The 21,071-nt window shown below is 36.5% G+C and overlaps 5 protein-coding genes and 1 pseudogene across 7 annotated transcripts; 4 read left to right on the forward strand and 2 right to left on the reverse strand.

The window, feature by feature from the left end:
• Window positions 1-1,578: 1,578 nt before the first annotated feature.
• LOC145903801 (creatine kinase B-type-like) lies at window positions 1,579-5,353 on the forward strand. The gene is made up of 7 exons (XM_082991960.1): window positions 1,579-1,880; window positions 2,492-2,630; window positions 2,876-3,112; window positions 3,472-3,683; window positions 3,960-4,031; window positions 4,142-4,293; window positions 4,556-5,353. Exons 1-7 carry the CDS (start codon window positions 1,659-1,661, stop codon window positions 4,746-4,748), a joined length of 1,227 nt encoding a protein of 408 aa, XP_082848086.1. The 5' UTR covers window positions 1,579-1,658; the 3' UTR covers window positions 4,749-5,353.
• A 1-nt stretch (window position 5,354) lies between these two features.
• Window positions 5,355-8,206, reverse strand: LOC145903802 (ceramide-1-phosphate transfer protein-like). Its single transcript, XM_082991961.1, has 7 exons — window positions 7,992-8,206; window positions 7,881-7,930; window positions 7,130-7,293; window positions 6,795-6,975; window positions 6,459-6,607; window positions 6,208-6,384; window positions 5,355-6,148 (listed from the first exon to the last, which is right to left on the reverse strand). Exons 1-7 carry the CDS (start codon window positions 8,173-8,175, stop codon window positions 6,121-6,123), a joined length of 933 nt encoding a protein of 310 aa, XP_082848087.1. The 5' UTR covers window positions 8,176-8,206; the 3' UTR covers window positions 5,355-6,120.
• Window positions 8,207-9,724: 1,518 nt separating this feature from the next.
• LOC145903846 (pyrophosphatase PpaX-like) lies at window positions 9,725-12,066 on the forward strand. Its single transcript, XM_082992016.1, has 5 exons — window positions 9,725-10,471; window positions 10,898-10,955; window positions 11,029-11,172; window positions 11,233-11,720; window positions 11,776-12,066. Exons 1-5 carry the CDS (start codon window positions 10,441-10,443, stop codon window positions 11,934-11,936), a joined length of 882 nt encoding a protein of 293 aa, XP_082848142.1. The 5' UTR covers window positions 9,725-10,440; the 3' UTR covers window positions 11,937-12,066.
• A 358-nt stretch (window positions 12,067-12,424) lies between these two features.
• LOC145903845 (choline dehydrogenase, mitochondrial-like) lies at window positions 12,425-17,289 on the forward strand. 3 transcript variants are annotated; one of them, XM_082992014.1, is made up of 13 exons: window positions 12,425-12,564; window positions 13,279-13,430; window positions 13,788-13,956; window positions 14,132-14,391; window positions 14,622-14,818; window positions 15,123-15,282; window positions 15,494-15,606; window positions 15,965-16,138; window positions 16,205-16,352; window positions 16,451-16,557; window positions 16,669-16,794; window positions 16,897-17,089; window positions 17,155-17,289. In XM_082992014.1, the coding sequence occupies exons 2-12, from the start codon at window positions 13,325-13,327 to the stop codon at window positions 17,080-17,082; spliced, it is 1,746 nt and encodes a 581-aa protein (XP_082848140.1). In that variant the 5' UTR covers window positions 12,425-12,564; window positions 13,279-13,324; the 3' UTR covers window positions 17,083-17,089; window positions 17,155-17,289. The 3 variants fall into 3 exon arrangements, with proteins under 3 accessions (XP_082848140.1, XP_082848139.1, XP_082848141.1); XM_082992013.1 differs by lacking the exon at window positions 17,155-17,289 and having other exon boundaries at window positions 16,897-17,100; XM_082992015.1 differs by lacking the exon at window positions 17,155-17,289 and having other exon boundaries at window positions 16,885-16,974.
• On the reverse strand, window positions 17,118-18,282 carry LOC145903847 (small ribosomal subunit protein mS25-like). The gene is made up of 4 exons (XM_082992017.1): window positions 18,000-18,282; window positions 17,828-17,934; window positions 17,668-17,755; window positions 17,118-17,525 (listed from the first exon to the last, which is right to left on the reverse strand). Exons 1-4 carry the CDS (start codon window positions 18,200-18,202, stop codon window positions 17,309-17,311), a joined length of 615 nt encoding a protein of 204 aa, XP_082848143.1. The 5' UTR covers window positions 18,203-18,282; the 3' UTR covers window positions 17,118-17,308.
• Window positions 18,283-19,790: 1,508 nt separating this feature from the next.
• Window positions 19,791-21,052, forward strand: LOC145903537 (uncharacterized; annotated as a pseudogene).
• Window positions 21,053-21,071: the final 19 nt, after the last annotated feature.

Consider the following 21,071-nt stretch of genomic DNA (forward strand, 5'->3'; position numbering starts at 1 on the left):
TTGATCGCAGGCGAAAGCAACGCAAAGACGCATTAGTTCAAAAGAGGCTCAGTCGATTTAAATTATCCTGTTTGCATGGTTCCGGTTGTTTGTTTTTTAAGGTTACAAATAACGGGTTCAGATTCCTCTCCGTTTCACAAAATAAACCACCCAAACTGGTTGAAGAGTTTTAAGAGAAAATAAACCCCATTTCGCAACAGGCACGTCTGAACAACAGTCCTCTAAATTTGGTTGTTTGAGTGTATAGGGCATATTTGCCTCAATTATTTGAGCACAATGTTTTTATGAGCACATGTATATGGCTTGTATCTTACTGCATAAAAAGTTTGGTCAGCAATGGTCTGTGTCGAAACCATGTGAAATATCCTCACTTAAATGATCATTTTATAATTTCTTTTAACCGCGTCATGCTTTTGAGTATGAACTCAGTGTGCCATGATGGTTCCAACAAGTACTTTTTGTTTATTTTAACAAATTTTCCACATGTAAAAGAAGAAAAATGGGTGCAATATTTTTAATACGAACAAGATAGCCAATACAATGGTAGAGAACTTCATGCTACAAACGTTTTTTTCAGTGTACAATATTGTAATTTCACAACAGGACTTTAAATTTTTATGTTGAATGTGCTGCATAGTATTTTTTCGGTAAGGATAGGTATTTATCTTTGCGCACACCCGCACATCATACTTTATTTCGGTGCGCTAATAAAACAATCATGTGGGTTTTTGAACAACCGTTTTCGCTACAGCGACTATTAAGCCTATGTGAAATTTCTTTTTGCCAAGAAAAATAACAATTCAAAATTTATTTGCGGAAAAGGTAGTGAATTTATTTAAATGAAAACCCTTCCTCCTTAAGTTTTATTTTTTATCGTTTGTGCGCCCTACATTCAACTTATAATTGAGGCCTGCAAAAAATTGCCGTGTTGATTTCTGCCACTGTTCTATAGACTTTCGTATAGTTTTCGCTAATAGTGGTTTTTAAAAGTAGTGCACAGCTGAATCGCAAAGTGTAAGTTTGCTTTAATTTTTTTTTACCTGAATAAGATAACGGCAAGAACGAATAGGATACCGGCAAGAGCGAATAGAACAACGGAAAGAATTACATGTTTTTCCGCAGGTTTGGTACATTTTTGGTGCTTCAAATTAATAAGTTTTATTGTGGCGCCGACCGTACAAGCTCGACATTTCATCCAATCATGACTTTCCAGTGTCAGCACATTTGTTCAGTCCCATAAGACAAACAATAAGGATTATTTGCACCCTTGTACGTGACATCGCACATGGGAACAATGGTCGAAAAAACTTACGTTGTACCTTAGCCAAGGTAGTTTTTCGTTATTGTGCATTCCGAATAGACACACAGCAAGTACGTTGCTTAGTGCTCTATGTTAAAAAAATTCAATTATCAAGAATGTATAGTATTTCATAAAATAATATAATGAACATTAAATTTTTCATGTTGCTTATCGGTCCAAACCACCTTGATGTTGATTTTGCGGTTTTTATGCGTGAATAATTGACACGACAAAGGACACACAATGACAACTGTTCTGCCCTTTGTCGCAACCAAGCATCAAAAACAGTAATTTGAATTGTTGAGTATTAGCAACGATTTGAGCGAATACTTAGGACAGTTAATTTGTAAGAGTAAAAATGGCAGGCATTTATGCGAAAAAGTTAGGTATAGCAACGGCTGCTGTAGGAGCATTTACGTTCGGATATAATTATAACAAAAGACATGTCGCCGGTGCACGTTTACCACCAACAAGGGAACTTAAATATCCGCCGGGTGCAGACTTTCCGGACTTGAGGCACCACCACAACATTATGAAAAACCATCTAACGCCTGCTTGCTATGCAAAATTAAGAGATGTCGTAAGTACAAGCATATATCGCCGTAAATGGCATTTTTTTTGTAGCGGAATATAACAGCACCTCGTGTTGTGTGTAGCCTAATCGGCCTTTATCAAAGAACGTTTTGTGTAATCCAGTATAATCGAACCAAGCCTTACTTGCCCATCAGCGGCTACAATAAACAATCGTGATAGTGATGTCCATATTAGTGACATTTGCAATAAAAGAACTAGCTGGAGCTCGTTTTTACCTTTATACTGCTGAAAGCCATCTTACCAACTTTTAAAAATCAAACGAATTTTTTTAACAGTTGTTATCATGCATAATACAATTAAATATATTGCTTAAAATCGTGTTGAGGACCTGTGATGGTCGCACGTTCCAGTAGACTGGAAATAATTCCCAAGGTTTATGAGGCTTTTCGGTTGCATAACAAAAATGCTGCAGACAGCAATGATAAGCGAAACACCAACAAGAAGTTCCTGAACTAAAACGACTATTTATCACGCAATTGTCATCCGCACGAATTGTTTCTTATCTGTACCGGTGCAGATGTTCCCACAGAAAAACACTGCTCTGTTGCATGCATCGTATATACATTTTGTGAGTGCTTGAAGTGTTTTGGTCCGCAGACAACACCAAACGGATTTACACTGGATCAATGTATTCAAACCGGCGTCGACAACCCAGGCCACCCTTTTATCAAAATTGTTGGACTGACGGCATGCGACGAAGAGAGTTACGTTACTTTTAAAGATCTCTTTTATCCAGGTATATATGATATGCTAGTATTTAACTAATTAATAACTGCTTGCCATATGTATAGTGGGCTAATGCATGAAAACCAAACAATTTTGTCCTTGTCCACAACAACATCTATCGTAAGTTCTGAATAGATAGTACATTTGTCAACTGGTGGATTGTTTATGTTAGACGCTAAACTGCAGGGTCCACAAAATCACAAAATTCACTAACATGAATATGCTGCCATGCAATCGGGTTTATCATTTTGGCAGTGATAAGAGAAAGACACAACGGTTATGACCCGGAGGTCGACATCCACCCCATCGATTTGAATCCCGCTCATCTAAAAGGCGGAAAGCTTGATGAGAAGTACGTTCTCTCCTCCCGTGTAAGAACCGGAAGGGCCATTCGTGGATTACCCCATCCACCCGTCTGTTCAAGAGCTGAGCGCCGCGAGGTCGAAAGTATTGCCGCTAACGCCTTTGGTGGTCTTTCAGCGGATTTATCCGGTAAAATTGATATAATAGTCTATAACCAGCGGCAATTGCTAAAAAGAATGAAATTTAAGTGATGCGTGCTTTCAATGATAATGCATGTAACAATGTTCAATAAACTTAGTTACGAATCCATAACATTTTTTGGTACATTTACTGGAATATTTGTCGTTGTAAAATGGTATAATGATCGTCTTATCGGCAACAAATTGTGAGTCTCTGGACCTCTTAATTTTCGTGATAAAAAGTAACAAGATATAACAAATAATTTTCTTGTCACAATAACAAGAAACGGTGGGCCCTAAGTTATAATATTTGATGAAAAACAAACAAGGGAATTTACTTTCCAACATGGTCGATAACATTCCTTCCAGGTCAATACTACTCTCTGAAAACAATGTCGGAAGCCGATCAGAACCAACTCATTGAAGATCATTTCTTGTTCGATAAACCGGTTTCACCTCTTCTCACCAGTGCTGGCATGGCACGTGACTGGCCAGACGCTCGCGGCATCTTCCACAACGACAAGAAGAACTTCCTGGTTTGGGTTAATGAAGAAGACCATCTTCGTATCATCTCAATGGAGGTTTCACATTCAACTACGTCTTGTATCCACGAATTAAAAAACTGTTCCTATTTCAATTTTTCATGATGGCGCTTAAATGCGTACTTGTATCAAAAAAACACTTTCTTTGTGACAAATCACAAAAACAAGTATATGAAGCAATGTGAAGTAGGCAAATAAGACGGATTAGCACTCATTGTCACCACAACAAATTAAACTTAATGTTGCCTAATAAAGGGACTTAGTATTCGAAACAATATTTATTCGAAGTTTACTAATTTCGGATCTGTTATGCAGAAAGGAGGTGATATGAAATCTGTGTTCAACCGATTTTGCGAAGGCGTCAACCAGATGGAGAAAATCATCGAGGTAAATCACTGGTTGTTTACATTCAAAAACACCATACATGACCACAAAATGTTCTAATATATTACTTTGCAAATTGTGCAGTCTAAGTTTACCTCTACCTACTATTACAGGAGAACGGTTGGGAATTCCAAATGTCTAAAAACCTGGGTTACATCCTCACTTGTCCGTCAAACTGTGGTAACGGTCTTCGGTGCGGAGTCCACGTCAAGCTGCCCAACCTTAGCAAACACCCAAAATTCGATGAAGTTCTCGACAAACTCAGGTAAAGTGTTTTGAATATTTGTGTATTTTAGGTATCTGAAAGCATTTAGAATTGGAAATGAATGTAGCAGCGGCACATATCTTGTGCTAAATATGAGAAAAAAGTGTCAATTCGTTTAAAGTTAACAAGATTTTTAATGAGGACTTTTGATGCTTGTTTGCGAAACATGTTTCGTCGCGGGTTTTTAATTTTCTGAAACTGGTTGTGAAGTTCTCCGCTAGAGTCAAGAAAGGATGTTATGCTTAATATTATTTTCAATCAGGCTCCAGAAGCGCGGAACGGGCGGAGTTGACACAGCAGCAGTGGGAGGCACTTTCGACATTTCCAATTTGGACAGGCTAGGAAAATCCGAAGTTCAGCTTGTGCAACAGGTCATTGACGGCGTCAACCTCTTGGTTGAGATGGAAAAGCGTCTCGAAAAGCGACAAAGCATTGAAAGAATGATCCCAAAATAATTTAAAATAAATTCGTGTTGAAATGTAATCCATTAGAAAAATCAAATCGCATGTTATTGTAAAATAAATCGTAAATCTAGTTCCACACACATTGTATTTTTGATAGCATATTATACACACACTACATAAAATTCCAAAATTGAAAGAAATTCTCGTCTGGTAGAGTAACTTGGTATCTTTGTTATAATTCAAAAAGAGTCTTTCATGCGCAAATAACGCAACACACTAAATCGCGATTCAAATACAAACGAACTCACAGAAAAAAATTGTTATGGTCAGTTGCTGTAAAATCGGTGTAATTTCGTTGCCTGCATTCAAGTGCTTCATGTTGTGTTGTTTTTTAGCACCTTGAGGTTGTTACGATTTTGGTGGTTTAGTTCAAAAGAGCGCAAGCTGGTTAACAACGCGGATAGAGGACAGTGACAACGTGTTAAGTCTGTTGCGCTTAGTTGTGGGTGTCAGTGATAGACCTGTCCAGACAATGGATACCAAACAGTAAGAACATTAGAAATCACACAACCTAATAGAATGTTTTTTTGGGACAATATGTAAAAAAAAATGAGCTATAATTTCTCTTCAAGTTTACGAATATTTTGGTGCTCATCCCCATTACATTGACCTAACTGCAAAAAAACGCCAACAGGCCATTTATTTTATTTGTTTTGCAATTTAAAATTTGTTTATAGCTTTTCGGCAACAAAAAAATGGTTATTAATATGAATATTGAAAGCTGGTTAGGTAAACACCTGCATATTAACCCTCAAAAGTTTCAACACAATATATTTAGTACATTGCTACAACATCAACAAAAACCAACATGCAGTAAAAACATAGTGTGGTCCAGGGCAAGTACCAATAGTTGTTTTAGAATAGTTCATCGCAATCATGAGCCAGTATAAAATACAAAATACCGTCTTACACATTTTCAGCAGTAATTACCTGAGAACAAATTGCCTAAAACAAAATAAAAATAAAAATTGAGTCAATTGCTCAACGAGATACCGAGTAAAAACACTGTTGTTGCAAAATGACTAAAAAGAAACGTTTTGGTGCAGTTTTGGTAAAAATATTTGTTTTACATGCAACTATTTATCAATCCCATGTTTTCTGTGTAAAAGAGAAATCCCAGTCAAGATTGTGATCAAAAAAATATGGTTCCGAGTCTTGAATCTCAAATTACTACATGTTAAAAATTGAAATGTTAATTATTGTGCTTCTGTAAACATTAATAGACGCAAGAACATGCATGTGTAACCAAGGTGGCCCAAGAAACACTGTGGGATATATTGCACATCTTCAATAAAATTTCATCCTTTCATAAAAACCCCATTTGAAGTTTAAATTTCTTGGATCAACCAACATGTTTGATTTATCATGGAATTTCAAGAAGATCATATTTGCTGTAAATAAGAAAAAGAAGGTAGTGCAAATGGTCTTTTTCATATGGTAAAAACAATACCTGTATAGTGCCTCTGAGTATTCAAATACTGCATCCATGCTGTTTGAACATACATCCATTGTTGATGCAATTTCATCCACTGTTAGGTCCTGGCACATCTGTATAATAAATGTCTCCCGGTCAGGAAGTATATACACTGCCACACCAACCGCCTTTTGAACAATCCAAGGATGGTACCTGTATGGTAATTGCATGCATTTAAACTGCTTGGAACAAGGGCTTGATACAATGACTTTGCTATATCTGCTTACTTGGACATAGGTGAGGCATGATATGCATTGTATCCCATCACAGATACTTTGCCATCGTCTTCATTCCTAGCCAGTTTACCGATTAAAATTAACAGGAATTTCAATGCACGGTGTAGTCTCAAAAGAGTTCTTGACCCTGATGCTTTTACCTACGTTAAACATTTAATATATTATTTTGCTGAACCAACTATGATCATCATCTCTACCAGTAGACAACAAAAGATTAAGCTGTTTATGTAATTACCAATATACTCTATCAGTATTTAAATTTACAGCTGTTTTAAATGCAAACACAAAACAGCCTCTTTTGTAGTTAATTTCAAAACTTGATCATACTTTTTTTGATGGAGCTTCTTTGTAGTTAATGAGATTATGTTGCTTTTCATATGACATCATTTGTTCAATTGTAGCATAATTTCCACCTTGGTCAGATGATCGATACTCTCGTAAAATTCCCACCTTTTCAATGACGTCAGAGCTCACAAAGGTAAATGCTTTTCCCATTGAATTTAAAAACCTGAGTGTTTGAACACAATTATAATGCAGCTGTCTATACATAGGCTATATGTATGAAATTTCAGGTGCAATTTGCCACCACAAATGAAAAAGGAAAAGGAAATTAACAATGATAAAATAAAACTACTAATACAGCAAAAAAATACACAACATACCTAATTAACTCCTCCCAAGCATTAAGATATAAATCCATTTCCACTTGTGGAGCTTTGCTGGATTTCGCACATTTTTGAAACAATGCTGACATGTTCGTCATAGAAAATGCAGCTTTTGAGTTGGAACAGTCAACTACACTACTACCGGCCATGTTTCTTCCGTTCTGCAAAGTTTAATACCATAAAAACTAACAAGTGTTTGTTGCGTATAATAGGAAAATATCTGAAGCGAACATTGAATACATACAACAGATACAAAAATAGCAGCACAGATACAGTTCTGTCCGTTTCTTTCACTTTACATAGAAAAGTATTTTGGACGCGCACATCCACAATAACAGTACGACAAAGAAATTAATATTCTGAGCATCTATGGATAAGGATGTTTATTTAGGTTGTTATAAATTAGAGCCAAAACAACTCATTTATTGAACACGCTTGACTAAGCACTTCACGGTTAATTGGCCCCATAAACAACTACCTAACCTCAGTTACGCAATACCAACGTCACTTTCTTTATCGGGTAAACCTCCCTGTTTTGCTGGAAATTTTACGTAATTAAATCGAAGCAGCATGATTCGATTTTGCCACATATGCCCGTAGGGCCTTTACTGTCTGAAAACAAACCCATTCAAACAATTAACAATGCTTTACTTAACAAACAATTTTGCGAAACACGAAACGTTTCAGCAAAACACGTAAATAAATGAAAAAAACAGCTGTACAGTACGGTAAATTAGTGTACCCCTACCTCTTTCTGTTGATCTGACGTATACACATAGTTGTCTATTGAGTGATTACCTGCGCGTTTGACAATATATGTTAGTTACAATATTGTTTAAAAATTCCTAATCGGACTTACTTGAACATCTAAGAGCTGTATACACCACTAAAAAAGCCAAAAACATGAGAATAGGAAAAGCAACCCGATTCCTCATTCTGCGGTGATCAATGCAGCCAAGAAATAAAGCGTTTTTCAAACCAGAAACAATGTGCATGCAGCGCCTTGCTTGAACACGCAGCCAGAGTCGTACGAAGTATGCCATTCGCCAGAAATAGCAATGTGTTGTCAACAAGGAAGGCTCGTCGAAACCTTCCAGCAATTCAGCGATTTGAGCACAGACGTAAGTGCTTGAAGGTATACTGTTTTCGCATTACAACTCACACAAGCACAGACCAAGCGCGCAGCTCGTGACTGTTGCAATCGAAGCGACCTTTGTCCTGTTTGTACTAAGCCATGAAATAAATAACGACCAGTAAGATTGAGGTCGATGTAAGTACATATATCTTCGGGGTACCATTGTCTGACAAGTTGCTACAGATGATGATTGCGAAGTTTATCAAACTGTTTGGGAAAAATCCAATATACATTGAATAAAGTATGCGATGACATGCTCACAAACGTTGTATGGAACAATCGCGCCATGTTAGCAAAGACGAAGTAAGCATATTTCACATTCATACAAACTGTTGCGGTTGGACCACAGCTGCCTGCACACGCACTCGAATCAAGCATTCGCCAGTGACGGAGGGAGATTCCCAAACGCAAGTGCTCGGCTTTTTTGTTTTTGTTGGCTTTATACATCTCATTTTACACTTTCCCTTTAAATGTGACCTGACCACATCTAAAGAACTGCACGTAAACCGACTTGAGTTTTATAGATTGTTTTGCCGCTATAATTTCCGTCGATGGCTTTCAAAACAATTAGACCTCTGACTTCGTGTCAACAATGGGTCTAACGTAAATATCGTCTGAAAATGCATTGTCCCAGACAGGAGGTAGTCAACAAAACACGTGCAGCGCAGTGGTAAAATCGTTCTGGGGGAACAATTTTCCGTTTGATCAGCAGAAAATTGTCGAGGAATATATGTAGCCGACCAAGCAACAAAAGCGAAACTTTACATTTAGACAAAGAAAATCGTCTGGAATTACCGGCAACTAACGCGCCAGGCAGCTATTTGGCTTTGCTGGTGCAGCCTATACCTTTTTGCTGTGGCGATTAAGTCTCGATCGTATCATAAATTACATCTTGGAAAAAGGGACAGTATTGCACCCTTGGCTACAAGCAATGATTTTAAGATTGGAAGATACTAGTAAAACACCAGAGCACACAGATTGGTCGATATCTTTGACTCACATGTAAATCTGTGTAACACTAAAATCTGTGCGATTGTTAATGGCATAATATAACTTGGGTATTTTAATTTCAATCTACAAGAAAAAAAAACAGAAGTTTGCTTTTTTTACACAGGCCGTTTGCCCGATGATTTATTATTAGTTTCCATTAAGATTTAGTAACATTGTTATCATTTTACGTTAAACGATTTTTTTTTCGCTGAAATCATACGCTAATGAATGTTTTATTTAACACCAAACTGTTAAGTTAGCAGCCTTTGAGTCATTGTTACATTTATGAATATTCTTGTCCAAGAGAACCAGAAAAAAGAACTGAGAGGTCATGGGGACTTCTAGTTAAAACGAAAAAAAGCACCTCCAGGTATGGGGTAAAAGTTTCCCCAATTCTGTCACGTACCAAATGGTTTCCAACCTCAATTCTGTCACGTACCACTCATAGTCCAGTACAGTGGCCGCAAAATCCCTACATGCGTTTCAAAATAAGTAAAGAAACCGCACGTACATGAGTGTATATAATTTTTTATTAATTTATCAATTTTAAGTATAGGTAAGTTTGTCCGCATCAATCATTTTCATCAAACCACTGCCCTATGTTAGGATACAAGTTTTTGTTATGATTGTACAGCACTGATGCGATGTGCGTATTGTATTCATCAGTAGTCTTCTTTCAGTTTTAAATATGTGTCAAGTGTGCTAAAATTTGCGGATATAATTTACATGTAAGTTAAATGATGCAATGAAAAATGAAACAAGCATATGACCTTGTCGAATGCTTGTGAATCACGCAACATTCAGTCACGCTCTTATCCACACATTTCCTCCACGCGGTTGCAAACTGTATTGCGCAACAAAGCATAGGCCGCGTTGTGGACAGAACACGCCCACGCCAGACGGCCATCACGTGATGACGTAGTGGTGTACGTAAGAGCCGGTGCTGAAATCTTTTGTGATATCACTCTATTTAAGGTGACGACACCAGCATATCAGCTACGCAACACGCGGTGACTTCATTGGAGTTGAAAATGATATAAGGATGGCAAATCAAATCGACTGCAAAGAACCGAAAGCAGTTGTGAGGCTTTGCATTAGAATAAGGTAACAAAATAGATTATCTAACTGCATAAAAGTTTAGTCCGTTATAGTTAGACTTGGATAAAAACAATAGTTCACGATAATGTGTGAACCGATTTACAAGCTGTACCATGGTAAGTTTCATATTGTTTGATAATAAATAAAACTTTGTTGCATCAGTATGTTATTGTCTCACTGCCACAAGTATTATGGTAATTTTTATTGCCTTCCTGGGTACTATGGCCCTCTTGGAATTGCAGATTTTATCAAACAGTCAATGCAGATTCTGTCAAACTGAAATTTTGCTTACCATTCAGTGAAGTTTTTTCAGGGCTATGGCACAGCAATGTAAACATGTATCACAATGTGTGATTTTTAACTATTATTGCTTACAAACAAGCCATAAATAAAAACGCTGAAACTAAGATGCTGTTATTCATTTGATTAAGCAATCTTAGCTTTGGCGTTTGTATTCAAAGTTATTAACTCCACTTATTTTGCACACAAGCCATAAACTTTCATAAAATACTATTTATGTTACTCTTTTGTGTTGTTTATAGGGATTCAACACAAACTTTACAAGTCAACAAATAAAAAAGAAATCAAAATCAAGCAAGTGTAAGTTTTAGAATCATTTATTTTATTTGGAAGAAATTAGAAAATAAATTGTGTCTCACTTGCTTGTTTTTAGATCACATGCAAAAAAACATGTGAATGAAAATGGTTTAAACAACCTTAATGATGAAAACGTCAAGTTGGTCATCTTTGACAAGGATGGAACCCTAATATCATTTCATGAAATGTGGGCACCATGGTGCGAGGAAACCTGTAAAAGGTAAAACTTTTGAAATTTCTTTTCACGTTACCTGAGAATTATGTGGACCTTTCTGTGAAGGCTTGAGGAATCATCTGGTTTGGCCTTAGCAAATGACCTGTATGGTATCTTCAATTACAACAGTGAAACAAGGAAAATTGGCAAAGGATCACTTGCGGAGAACACGCATGAGATGATTCAAAATCAAGTGGTAGACATGCTAGTGCAAAAGCATTCTTTATCACTTAATTCTGCCAGGACCTGTGTTCTAAATACATGGAATTCTGTCAACAACTCCTCAAACAATTCTGTTGCAAACACTGCAAAATCAGTCTGTGATGTACAAACATTATTTCATAAAATCAGATCTCTGGGTCTGAAGATAGCAATATGCACATCTGATTCCAGAGACCATACGATTGGGGCTTTAAAGCATTTATCCGTTTTGGGTCTCATTGATCGAATAGTGTGTGGAGACGATTCTGACAACGTTGCAAAACCCAGTCCAGACAATGTTCACCTTATATGTTCTGATCTGGGTGTTAAACCACAAAATACAGTGGTCATTGGTAAGAACCTTACTGAATTGGTATTTTGTAAAGTAACACATTTATTACATTGCAGGTGATACACCAGCAGACACACGAATGGGGGCTAGTAGCAATTCAAAAGTAGTCATTGGTGTATTATCAGGTGTTTGTACAAGAGGTGATTTGGCCGTCGATGCTGACTTTGTGGTTGGCACCATCGAAGATGCTCTTCCCATCATTATGCAATATGCGTGACATCGTTACTGTCCAATATTTATTATATCTTTCTTTTTGTGAATCTTTTAAGTTAAATTTAAAGCCCACATTAAAATACTGCTCTCGAATGTTTTTGGTCAATATTGAGGACAAGGGGCTGTTGGTTGTTGACGCGGACAAAAGGCAGCAAAACACGTTTACCACGGTATTGTCATCAAACGAGCTCACTTCCTGAAAATAATGACAAACAAAATTGTGCAAAACAACATGACGACAAATGACTACTTGACGTATTTTTTCATACAATTTGTCTTTGGACAAGCTTATACTTTAAACGTGTGATAATCAGGTTGCATACTTTCACTGTAAAATTCTACTTTTCATCCGTTTTTGCACAGTTTCCAATCTAAATATCCATGAGAAAATGTTATGTTTATTATACGGTTCGGAGGTGGGCAGCGTTAGATAAGTTCTGATTTGTGTTTGGTTTGTGATCTTTTTTAGATAAAGCAAAAAGCTGTTTAGGAAAAGCAGTACCTGCGCCTCCAAACTGTCTAGAAAGTGCACCTGACGATTCTCGACGATGGAGAATTGTGACGCTATAGCCTACAAAGAAAGACTGGTGCGCACATCATGTTCAAGCACTGATACAATACTACCAATTAAGGTTAGGAATTTAATTTGGGAATCCTTTTTTTCTGCAACTGAAACAGACGGCTCTTAAGAGCAAAAACTATGCCAGTGGGATGACCTTAGGAGATTATATGATAATGCAGGAGGACCAAGCATATTCGGTAGAAACCCCTCAATTTCAGAACGAACAATGATATCAATGCGCCACTTTTTTAATTTGTGGGCATCTTGAATCATAAATTGGCCGGTGAGGTACACCCCCTAGGGCAGGGTTTCCCAAACTTTTTTGGCCGCGGACCCCATTTTGTGAACCTGTTTTTTCTCGGACCCCCCTGTCTTACGTCACATCATTGTGCAACGTAATTAGCGTTAAAATACTACAAAAATATCAACAGTAGCGGTAAGTGTGCATTCTTACACCATAAACACGTAGTAAAAAAAAATAAACAACTTTGAAATCGTTAGATATAAGGATATGGCGCAAGAACCATTCAAAAGTAGAGTAATTGTACAATGTACGCCCAAGGGGACTGACCCGCATCTTTGGCAAAGCAACCGAAAAACAATAAATTAGCCATTGTGTTGACGCTATAATTTATTCTCACACTTTATGCACAAAATGCACTGTTTAACATGGTAATTACCGTTGTAAAAATTTTACTCACGCAATTTGCGAAACGTTCTAGATGAGTGCATTTCTACTTACATTTACGGGAAATTCCCTGGTTTTGTTGTTTCTTATCCACAGTGCAAAGCAGCGACTATTTTTGTTGATTTACGCGCGGACATTTAAAATGTTGCGTGGTAAAATGTTCAAACATTTCTCGAGAAAACATACACTTTCAACAGCGTTCTGCATTGTTTCCAGAAATGAAACCACCCATGTTATAGTGGGCGCAGGTATGGTTTAATTTTTTATTTGGCTTCTTTTCTTATTTTGTGTGATTTACATATTTTCTTCTGTTTTGCTTAATATAATCAAGAAATCATTTGGTAAAGATTGCTTACCCTGAAATGCATTAATGGACCAGATGGGAAAACTTATAACTAATTTTTTGGCAAAGTTGGGCCAACTGGCAAATGTGTTGTGCACACATAATGCATCTTAGTGTATTTTTTCTGCATGGATTTCTCATGAAACAGCAAAAATATTTATATCCCACACAATATTTTGTACCAAACTGGTTGTAAAGTAATGCAATGGTTGGGTGTATTGGGATTTGTATTTAACACTTCTCAGCTACTGCTTTTCTTCAGGTTCAGCAGGATGTGTGCTTGCCAACAGACTTACAGAAAATCCAAAAAATGAAGTTTTGTTACTTGAGGCTGGACCAAAGGATCGAATCCTGAATTCATTTCACCTCTCATGGAAGATCCACATGCCGGCTGCTTTAACATATAATCTTTGTGATAGCAAGTATAATTGGTAGGTGTTTTGCATGATTTTGTATTAGCAGATTGTCAATAGTTCACTTTTTACACACCAGCCTCTATAATCACAACAAAGATTTCTGTAGTTCTTAATTTAACCCTTCAGTTAGTGAGGTTCATTCTTATTTGCATTGCAAACTTCTGCATACAGAATATCAAATTTCTGCCAGGTATTACCACACAACACCACAAAAGCATGTAAACAACCGTGTCATGTATTGGCCCAGAGGACGTGTGTGGGGTGGCTCATCTTCACTCAATGCCATGGTGTACATCCGTGGCCATGCATTTGACTACAATAGATGGGTTGAGGAAGGTGCTGAGGGTTGGTCGTATGATGAGGTTCTTCCCTACTTCAAAAAAGCACAAACACATGAATTGGGTGAAGATACATATAGGGGAGGAAATGGGCCACTGCATGTGTCAGTTGGTGAGTAGTTAAGAAAATTTTTTTTTATTATTTTATTGATTATTTCTTTACTTATTCCTTTGAATACATTTTTACAAAAGCGTAGAACCTCCTAAAGTAGTTGCTCAAGCATTTTTTAGGCTAAGGATAGTAGTTGGTTCCTGACATATGATTATATGGATAACACCATCATATTCCTTAGATGTTGTAAATCAGTTCTGTTTAAATCTGTGTTAAACATGTTTGTATAGGATCACAAGAAAATCCACTTTTTGACGCCTTTCTGAGTGCTGGACAGCAAGCAGGTTATCCATATACACCAGATATGAATGGTTATCAACAGGAGGGATTTGGCAAAATGGATATGACTGTACATAAAGGAAGACGCTGGAGTACTGCTTCGGCATACCTCAGACCAGCCTTAAGTCGGCCCAACCTGAAAACAGAGGTAGTGAAAAGTAACATGATTTTGGATTCTTCAGATGTTCTATTCTAACTCCCCGATAAAACAAAGATATTTTTGTGTGAAACTGTACATAGTTGAAGCGTGAAATGTAATGTTGCCCTTACAAAGTCACTTGTTCGACTCCAGAATTCACGACACACAGTTTGAGAAGACCTGTTTTATGTAACTTGTTTGATAAGGTATTTGTCACATTGTATGTTGGGCTTGAATACATACTTGTCAACTAAAACACTAGTAAAAAGAGTTATCATTCACCACTAATGTTGGTTCACCTCTTGTGAAACAGGTTAACTGTTTGGCAAGCAGAGTTTTGTTTGATGGCCAAAATGCAATCGGTGTCGAGTACATACAAAATGGGTCAAAAAAGAGGGTGTTTGCTTCAAGTGAAGTGATTCTAAGTGGGGGTGCTATTAATTCTCCACAGCTTTTGATGTTGTCTGGAGTGGGTAAGTTTTTGGTTAATGTGCAAGGTTTGCATTGGTGTTTGCAGATTTCCCTGTTTTATTTCTCAATAAATTGTTTTAAAAACTGTTTGCATGAACATTGAGGAGTATTTAGTTGCATTAACAAAAATTTGTTGTAAAAGCTCCATTGCAACTTACAAACCTAATTACTGATTTGCTGTGCTTTGGTTTATTATTTTCTGTGTGTGGCAAGGGAATGCTGATGATCTGAAAAAGTTGGACATACCAACTGTTGCACATTTACCTGGCGTGGGTCAAAACCTTCAGGACCATTTAGAACTCTATGTGCAGCATAAATGCAAAAAGGTTTTGTTTAATGCATGTTTATTGTTTGAATACTTTATTTTTACTGCCAAGAAAATCATTCTGTGAAGACATACTTTCACCGATCGATTCCGAAATTATAGACTTCTTTGCAAATAACTGTAACTGAATGTTAATTGCACGTTGAAAAATCTGACTATAGAAAATTTTGGTCACTACCGGCATGCATTCCTACTAATCGACCTGCAAATCACAAGTTACAGATGATTTTTTGATTAACGAAATTATGATGTTGTGGATTGCATTAACATTAAATATGTGGTAGTAAATGTGCACTAAAAAACCAAATGTTACAAATTTGTACAAACCAGTAAATTCTTTGCATTTACTTTGTTTTCAGCCAATTACACTGTACAGTGCACAACAGCCATTAAACATGGTTCAAGTTGGGTTGGAATGGCTTGTTAAACAAACAGGTCTTGGTGCCTCTTCCCATTTATGTGCGGGTGGTTTCATTCGAAGTAAAGGTGGTTTAACTCACCCTGACATTCAGTTTCATTTTCTTCCATCACAAGTATGTTAATGTCCTCTTTAATTCTCAAAACGATGTCCCGCATAAGTATTACCACTTCACTTGTAGGTTATTGATCATGGCAGAAAAGCATCGGAATGTCATGCATTCCAGGTGCATGTTGGAAGTTTGCGTGGCAGCAGTAAAGGATGGTTAAAACTCCAATCCAAAGAACCAAATGTTCACCCAATAATAGAACCTAATTACTTACAAACAGGTGTGCACTGTTTCTTAGTTACTATTACACAGTGAATGCTGAAGAACTGAATTATTATTTCACTTGATAGTTATGCAAGGAAATAACATGCATTGCAGAGGCTGATAGGTGGGAGTTGCGTGAATGTGTCAAGTTGACCAGAGAAATTTTTCAACAACCTGCATTTGAGCAGTTTAGTGGTGAAGAGCTACGACCTGGCACTAATGTAATTAAAATTTTGTTTATTTTGTGGAAGCTTATTGTATACCTTATTGTAATACATTTGAGTTGTTTACATACACAGTTATATGCAATGTATAATGGCATATTTGTACAGGTACAAACAAATGAAGAAATTGATGCATTTGTAAGGGAGAAGTGTGACTCTGCCTATCACCCTTCATGTACATGCAAGATGGGATCTGTACATGATCCAATGGCTGTTGTGGATCCAGAGCTGAAAGTATGGCCCAATTTGAAGTTCTGACTTTCTATTACACTTTGATAGTTGTAAACCATACACAAAAATATCTAGTCTACATTAAAAACAAAGCTATGTGTTTAGGTCATTGGACTCAATCACATCAGGGTGGTCGACGCTTCTGTGATGCCTAGCATAGCTAGTGGAAATCTTAATGCTCCGACTGTTATGATTGCTGAAAAGGCAGCAGACATTATACAAGACAAAAAACCTTTATGTCATCCAAACACACCAGTATATGTTCCAAAGGACATAGAGAGTCAGCGCTAAAACAAAGGTGTCTATTAAACACACTGTACTCAGCCTGTGTAGGAGTGGGAAAAAGCTGTATTTTTGTTGCAGCTTGACATGATTTGGAAAGCCATTCTACACATTCCATGAAGTAGTTTGGATTATTATTCAATATTGAAAGGTTTGGTGGAGAAAACATTGTTACAATTTATGTTTAGTAAATTCCAAAAGGAAATGGTTTCGCTACATAGTAGCTATCCGGGTTTCAACTCATTTCTTCAATTCCATGAGGATATTTCTTTGGATTGTAATTCCAGTTTCGTTTTCCACTTAACTTTTCTCTTGCATCAAATGGAATAACTTCACCAGAACCTGAACATGGAAGTTGTCCATATTCAGTACAAATGCATTTGCGTGCAAAGTTTTCTCCAAAATTTGCTGGATTTGGTTCCACAGCCTTGCTTTCAATTTTCACCAATTCACTAACATGAAAAAGGAAAATTTCAGTATACTTTTATCAGATCAGCAGGTCCTAAAGTGCTTAACATTATATTTTTACCTGGACCAAAGGTTGCAGCATGATTTAAATATATTTACTGTGGTTGTATAACAGTTATAACTTACTGTGGTTTTCCAAATGCTTTTTGTATGTGTTGTACAATTTCAAGCTGTGACATTCCTTCAATATCAACATGAACTTTTTCTCCATCATCTGGGGTATAATGTAAAGCTTATGCAGCCACCATGAAAGCTTAATATCGGTATCAGAGTTACACAAACTTACCAAGGAAAAATGTAATGAATGGCGTTGGAGTAAGATTTTCCACACACAATATCTGTACATCAGGGTTTTTGTACTGCAGTTGCCCGAAGTTTAAATCATTGAATTCGCTGCAATGATTTATTTACTTTTATAACAAAGTTCTGCTAAGTAATGGCGTTTAACATTTACTTACTGCACCCCGCCGGTGTGATAGGAACCGTAATGTATTGCGACGATTTTTACACAATCTCGAAACACAATTCCTTCTTCGAGGTACTGTCGAGTTTTAGTGACTGGATTTCGCCCTCTCATCATTCCTCTCATAGGTCTTGTATATCGAACTTGTTTTCTAGCACCAATTGCCCGTCGTAACAGCGTCGCGGAACGAAATACCATGATATTTTTCTTGCTTTGCCCCAGCAGTGAAGACGATAAGTGTATTTCGTTCGTACCAAATCACAACTTTTCGCAGAATTTCCAAGTCTGTCTTTTTTCGATACGCATGATTGCACCCATAAAACGCTTGATTGACTGAATGATAAAATCATGATAAAATCTACTACCTTAAAAATGCATTTTAGTTTTATATAGAAAGCAGCTTTGTTCCCGTCAGCTATTTTTAATTCTGAAGATGTAAATAGTTAAAAACATTTTATAAATCCAAATTGCATTTTTTTGTAAATTTTATTATAATTTAAGCATGGTGTTTCCCCACTATTTTTATTCTGGCAGAATATGAATATGTTTTTCTTCAAAAATGTTCCACAATAGTGATCATTACTTCGCACGAAGATTAATCAAATACTTAAGTGTTTGTTCAGTCTATAAATCACAGTATATCGCATAATTGAAACAAAAATCAAACACAACGGTTGGAACACACAAATTACTCTTAGCAAATTGAAGATTATTCATTAGAATGAATGACTACTAACAATAGTGATTTTACCTATTTCACTATGGGGGGCACGCGGCTGAATGTGACGTACCCCCATAGCAAAACACGCAAAATCGCTTGTGTTTCAAGTCATGCTGATGGAATACCTGGGATTTGTACCGATCTAATTGCGTTCTGAAAACTATAGGTAGCGGAAAGTACTTTCACATGTAACGTACTCTCCCTGGTGAAATACGTAAAATGGCTGATGTTTGTAGTCATTCTCATTAATAATGTGAAATTTGCTGCCAGTAATTTGTGTGGTTTGACCGGCGAGTTTGATTTTTGTTAAATTATGCGACGTACTGTGATTTTGTAGACAGAACAAACATATAATTATGGTGGCCTATGAGTGCCACCCAAAAAAACAACAATGGACATAAAAATCAAACGAAAAATGATTTGCAAATGAAAATTAATTTGCAAATAAATATCAAACTGCAAACGCAAAGTGATTTGCAAATAAAAATCAAATTGCAAATGAAAAGTAATTCGCAAATGAAAATGATTTGCGAATGAAAAGTAATTTGCAAACGAAAGTCATTTGCAAATAAAAATTAATTTGAAAATGAAAATGATTTGCAAACGCAAAGTAATTTGCAAACAACAATCAAATTGCAAATGAAAAGTAATTTGAAAATGAAAATGATTTGCAAACGCAAAGTGATTTGCAAACAAAAATCAAATTGCAAATGAAAAGTAATTTGAAAATGAAAATGATTTGCAAAGTGATTTGAATTTTTTTTTTCGCTATCTCGACGTGGCCGAGACGCGCCAGTGCCAAGTGTTTCCCAAAGCAAAACACTCACTTGCACTTTTTACCTAAAAAAAATTGAAATATATTTGATGCCATATTTCTTTAACGTTAAACAAGATTTATAAGTGGAAATATTCAATTTAACGTTCTGTAATAGACCTTCACGCTGTCTGTGACTAAAATAGTTTGAAAACACTATCGCGCGTTATGGTCGGTTGCATCGGGCTTAAACTGTGACCGCTTTGAGTCTTTATTTTGACATTTCTTACACCGATCATTCAGTAGGTGTACATGAAGTAGTAACAGCCGTAAATATGGAACTAAATGGACCAGGAAAGTGTTTGGGTTATAGAGCCATGCACTAGAAGTTGAGGAAACAACATGGAATGAACGTGCCTAGAGATTTAGTGTATGCTGCCATGTCTGAATTAGATCCTTAAGGTCTTCAAACCAGGAACCCATGTAACACAAGAAAAAAAACAAAAAAAGGTTATTTTACAAGCAAAGGATCTGATTGGGTGCATTCTTTGGATGGGCATTGCAAATTAATGGGATTTCAAAGAAGCACTTTTCCTTTAGCTGTGTATGGATGTATTGACACAGCAAGTCGAAAAATTTTATCAAACAAGAACTATGTCATCTTATATTAGACTTGACAAAGGTACAGAGACTGGTATAATGGCAACAATGCATGCATATCTAAGAAATTTTCATGGTGACATTAGTGATGCAAGTACCACTGTCATTTACGGAAAATCGACTTCGAATCAGGTGAAATTTATCAACGTAATTAGGTTAAGAGTCTGAAATGGATGTGTTATATATATATTTATTTACAGATTGAGAGATGGTGGAAAGAATTGCATGAGAGACTTGAAAAATATTTCAAAAGTCAGTTAATGTATTTGAAGGAAAGGGGTCATTACAACCCTGAAATGGCTTTGGATAGGTAATGATATCCTTGATTGTTTTTGTTTATAACACCAACAAAATAATTGTGTGTGTTGTGTTAACAGAGATGTACTTGCATTTGTGTATATACCTGTCTTAAAAAAGGAAATGGAAATATTTGTGGAAAACTGGAACATACATAGAATTCGATACCAAAAAGACACTTATCTCCCTGATGGTGTTCCTGATCACATTTATAACTTTCCAGAAAAATACGGGCTTGAAAGATGTGGTAAGGCAAAAATCAATTTTTTGGATTTCCTTACATATGTACATATCCATAAAGGACTATCTGCAGGCTTGACTGTAAGTGAACAACAACTAAAAGAAGTTGCAGAGTTATCGGGAGTACTGGATGTTCCTACAGAATATTTACTTTCGCGCCAGCAGGATTTACTACAAACTTACATACCCAATCCTGAAAAGTTGCATGCGTCAGATTGCACAGATGCATACTTATTCTTGAAGGAAAAGGTTGTTTCTCATTTGAACAGAGATCCTTTGTGTTTATAAAACTTTGTACAAGGTTGCATTGAACCATAATGAGTTATTTGCTACCCAACAGTGTTTTTTAACATGACCAATGGTTGCGACTGATAAATGCAAACATGATCTTTTGT

The sequence above is a fragment of the Ascidia mentula genome, chromosome 5 (assembly GCF_947561715.1).
Source record: "Ascidia mentula chromosome 5, kaAscMent1.1, whole genome shotgun sequence".
Taxonomy (NCBI): domain Eukaryota; kingdom Metazoa; phylum Chordata; class Ascidiacea; order Phlebobranchia; family Ascidiidae; genus Ascidia; species Ascidia mentula.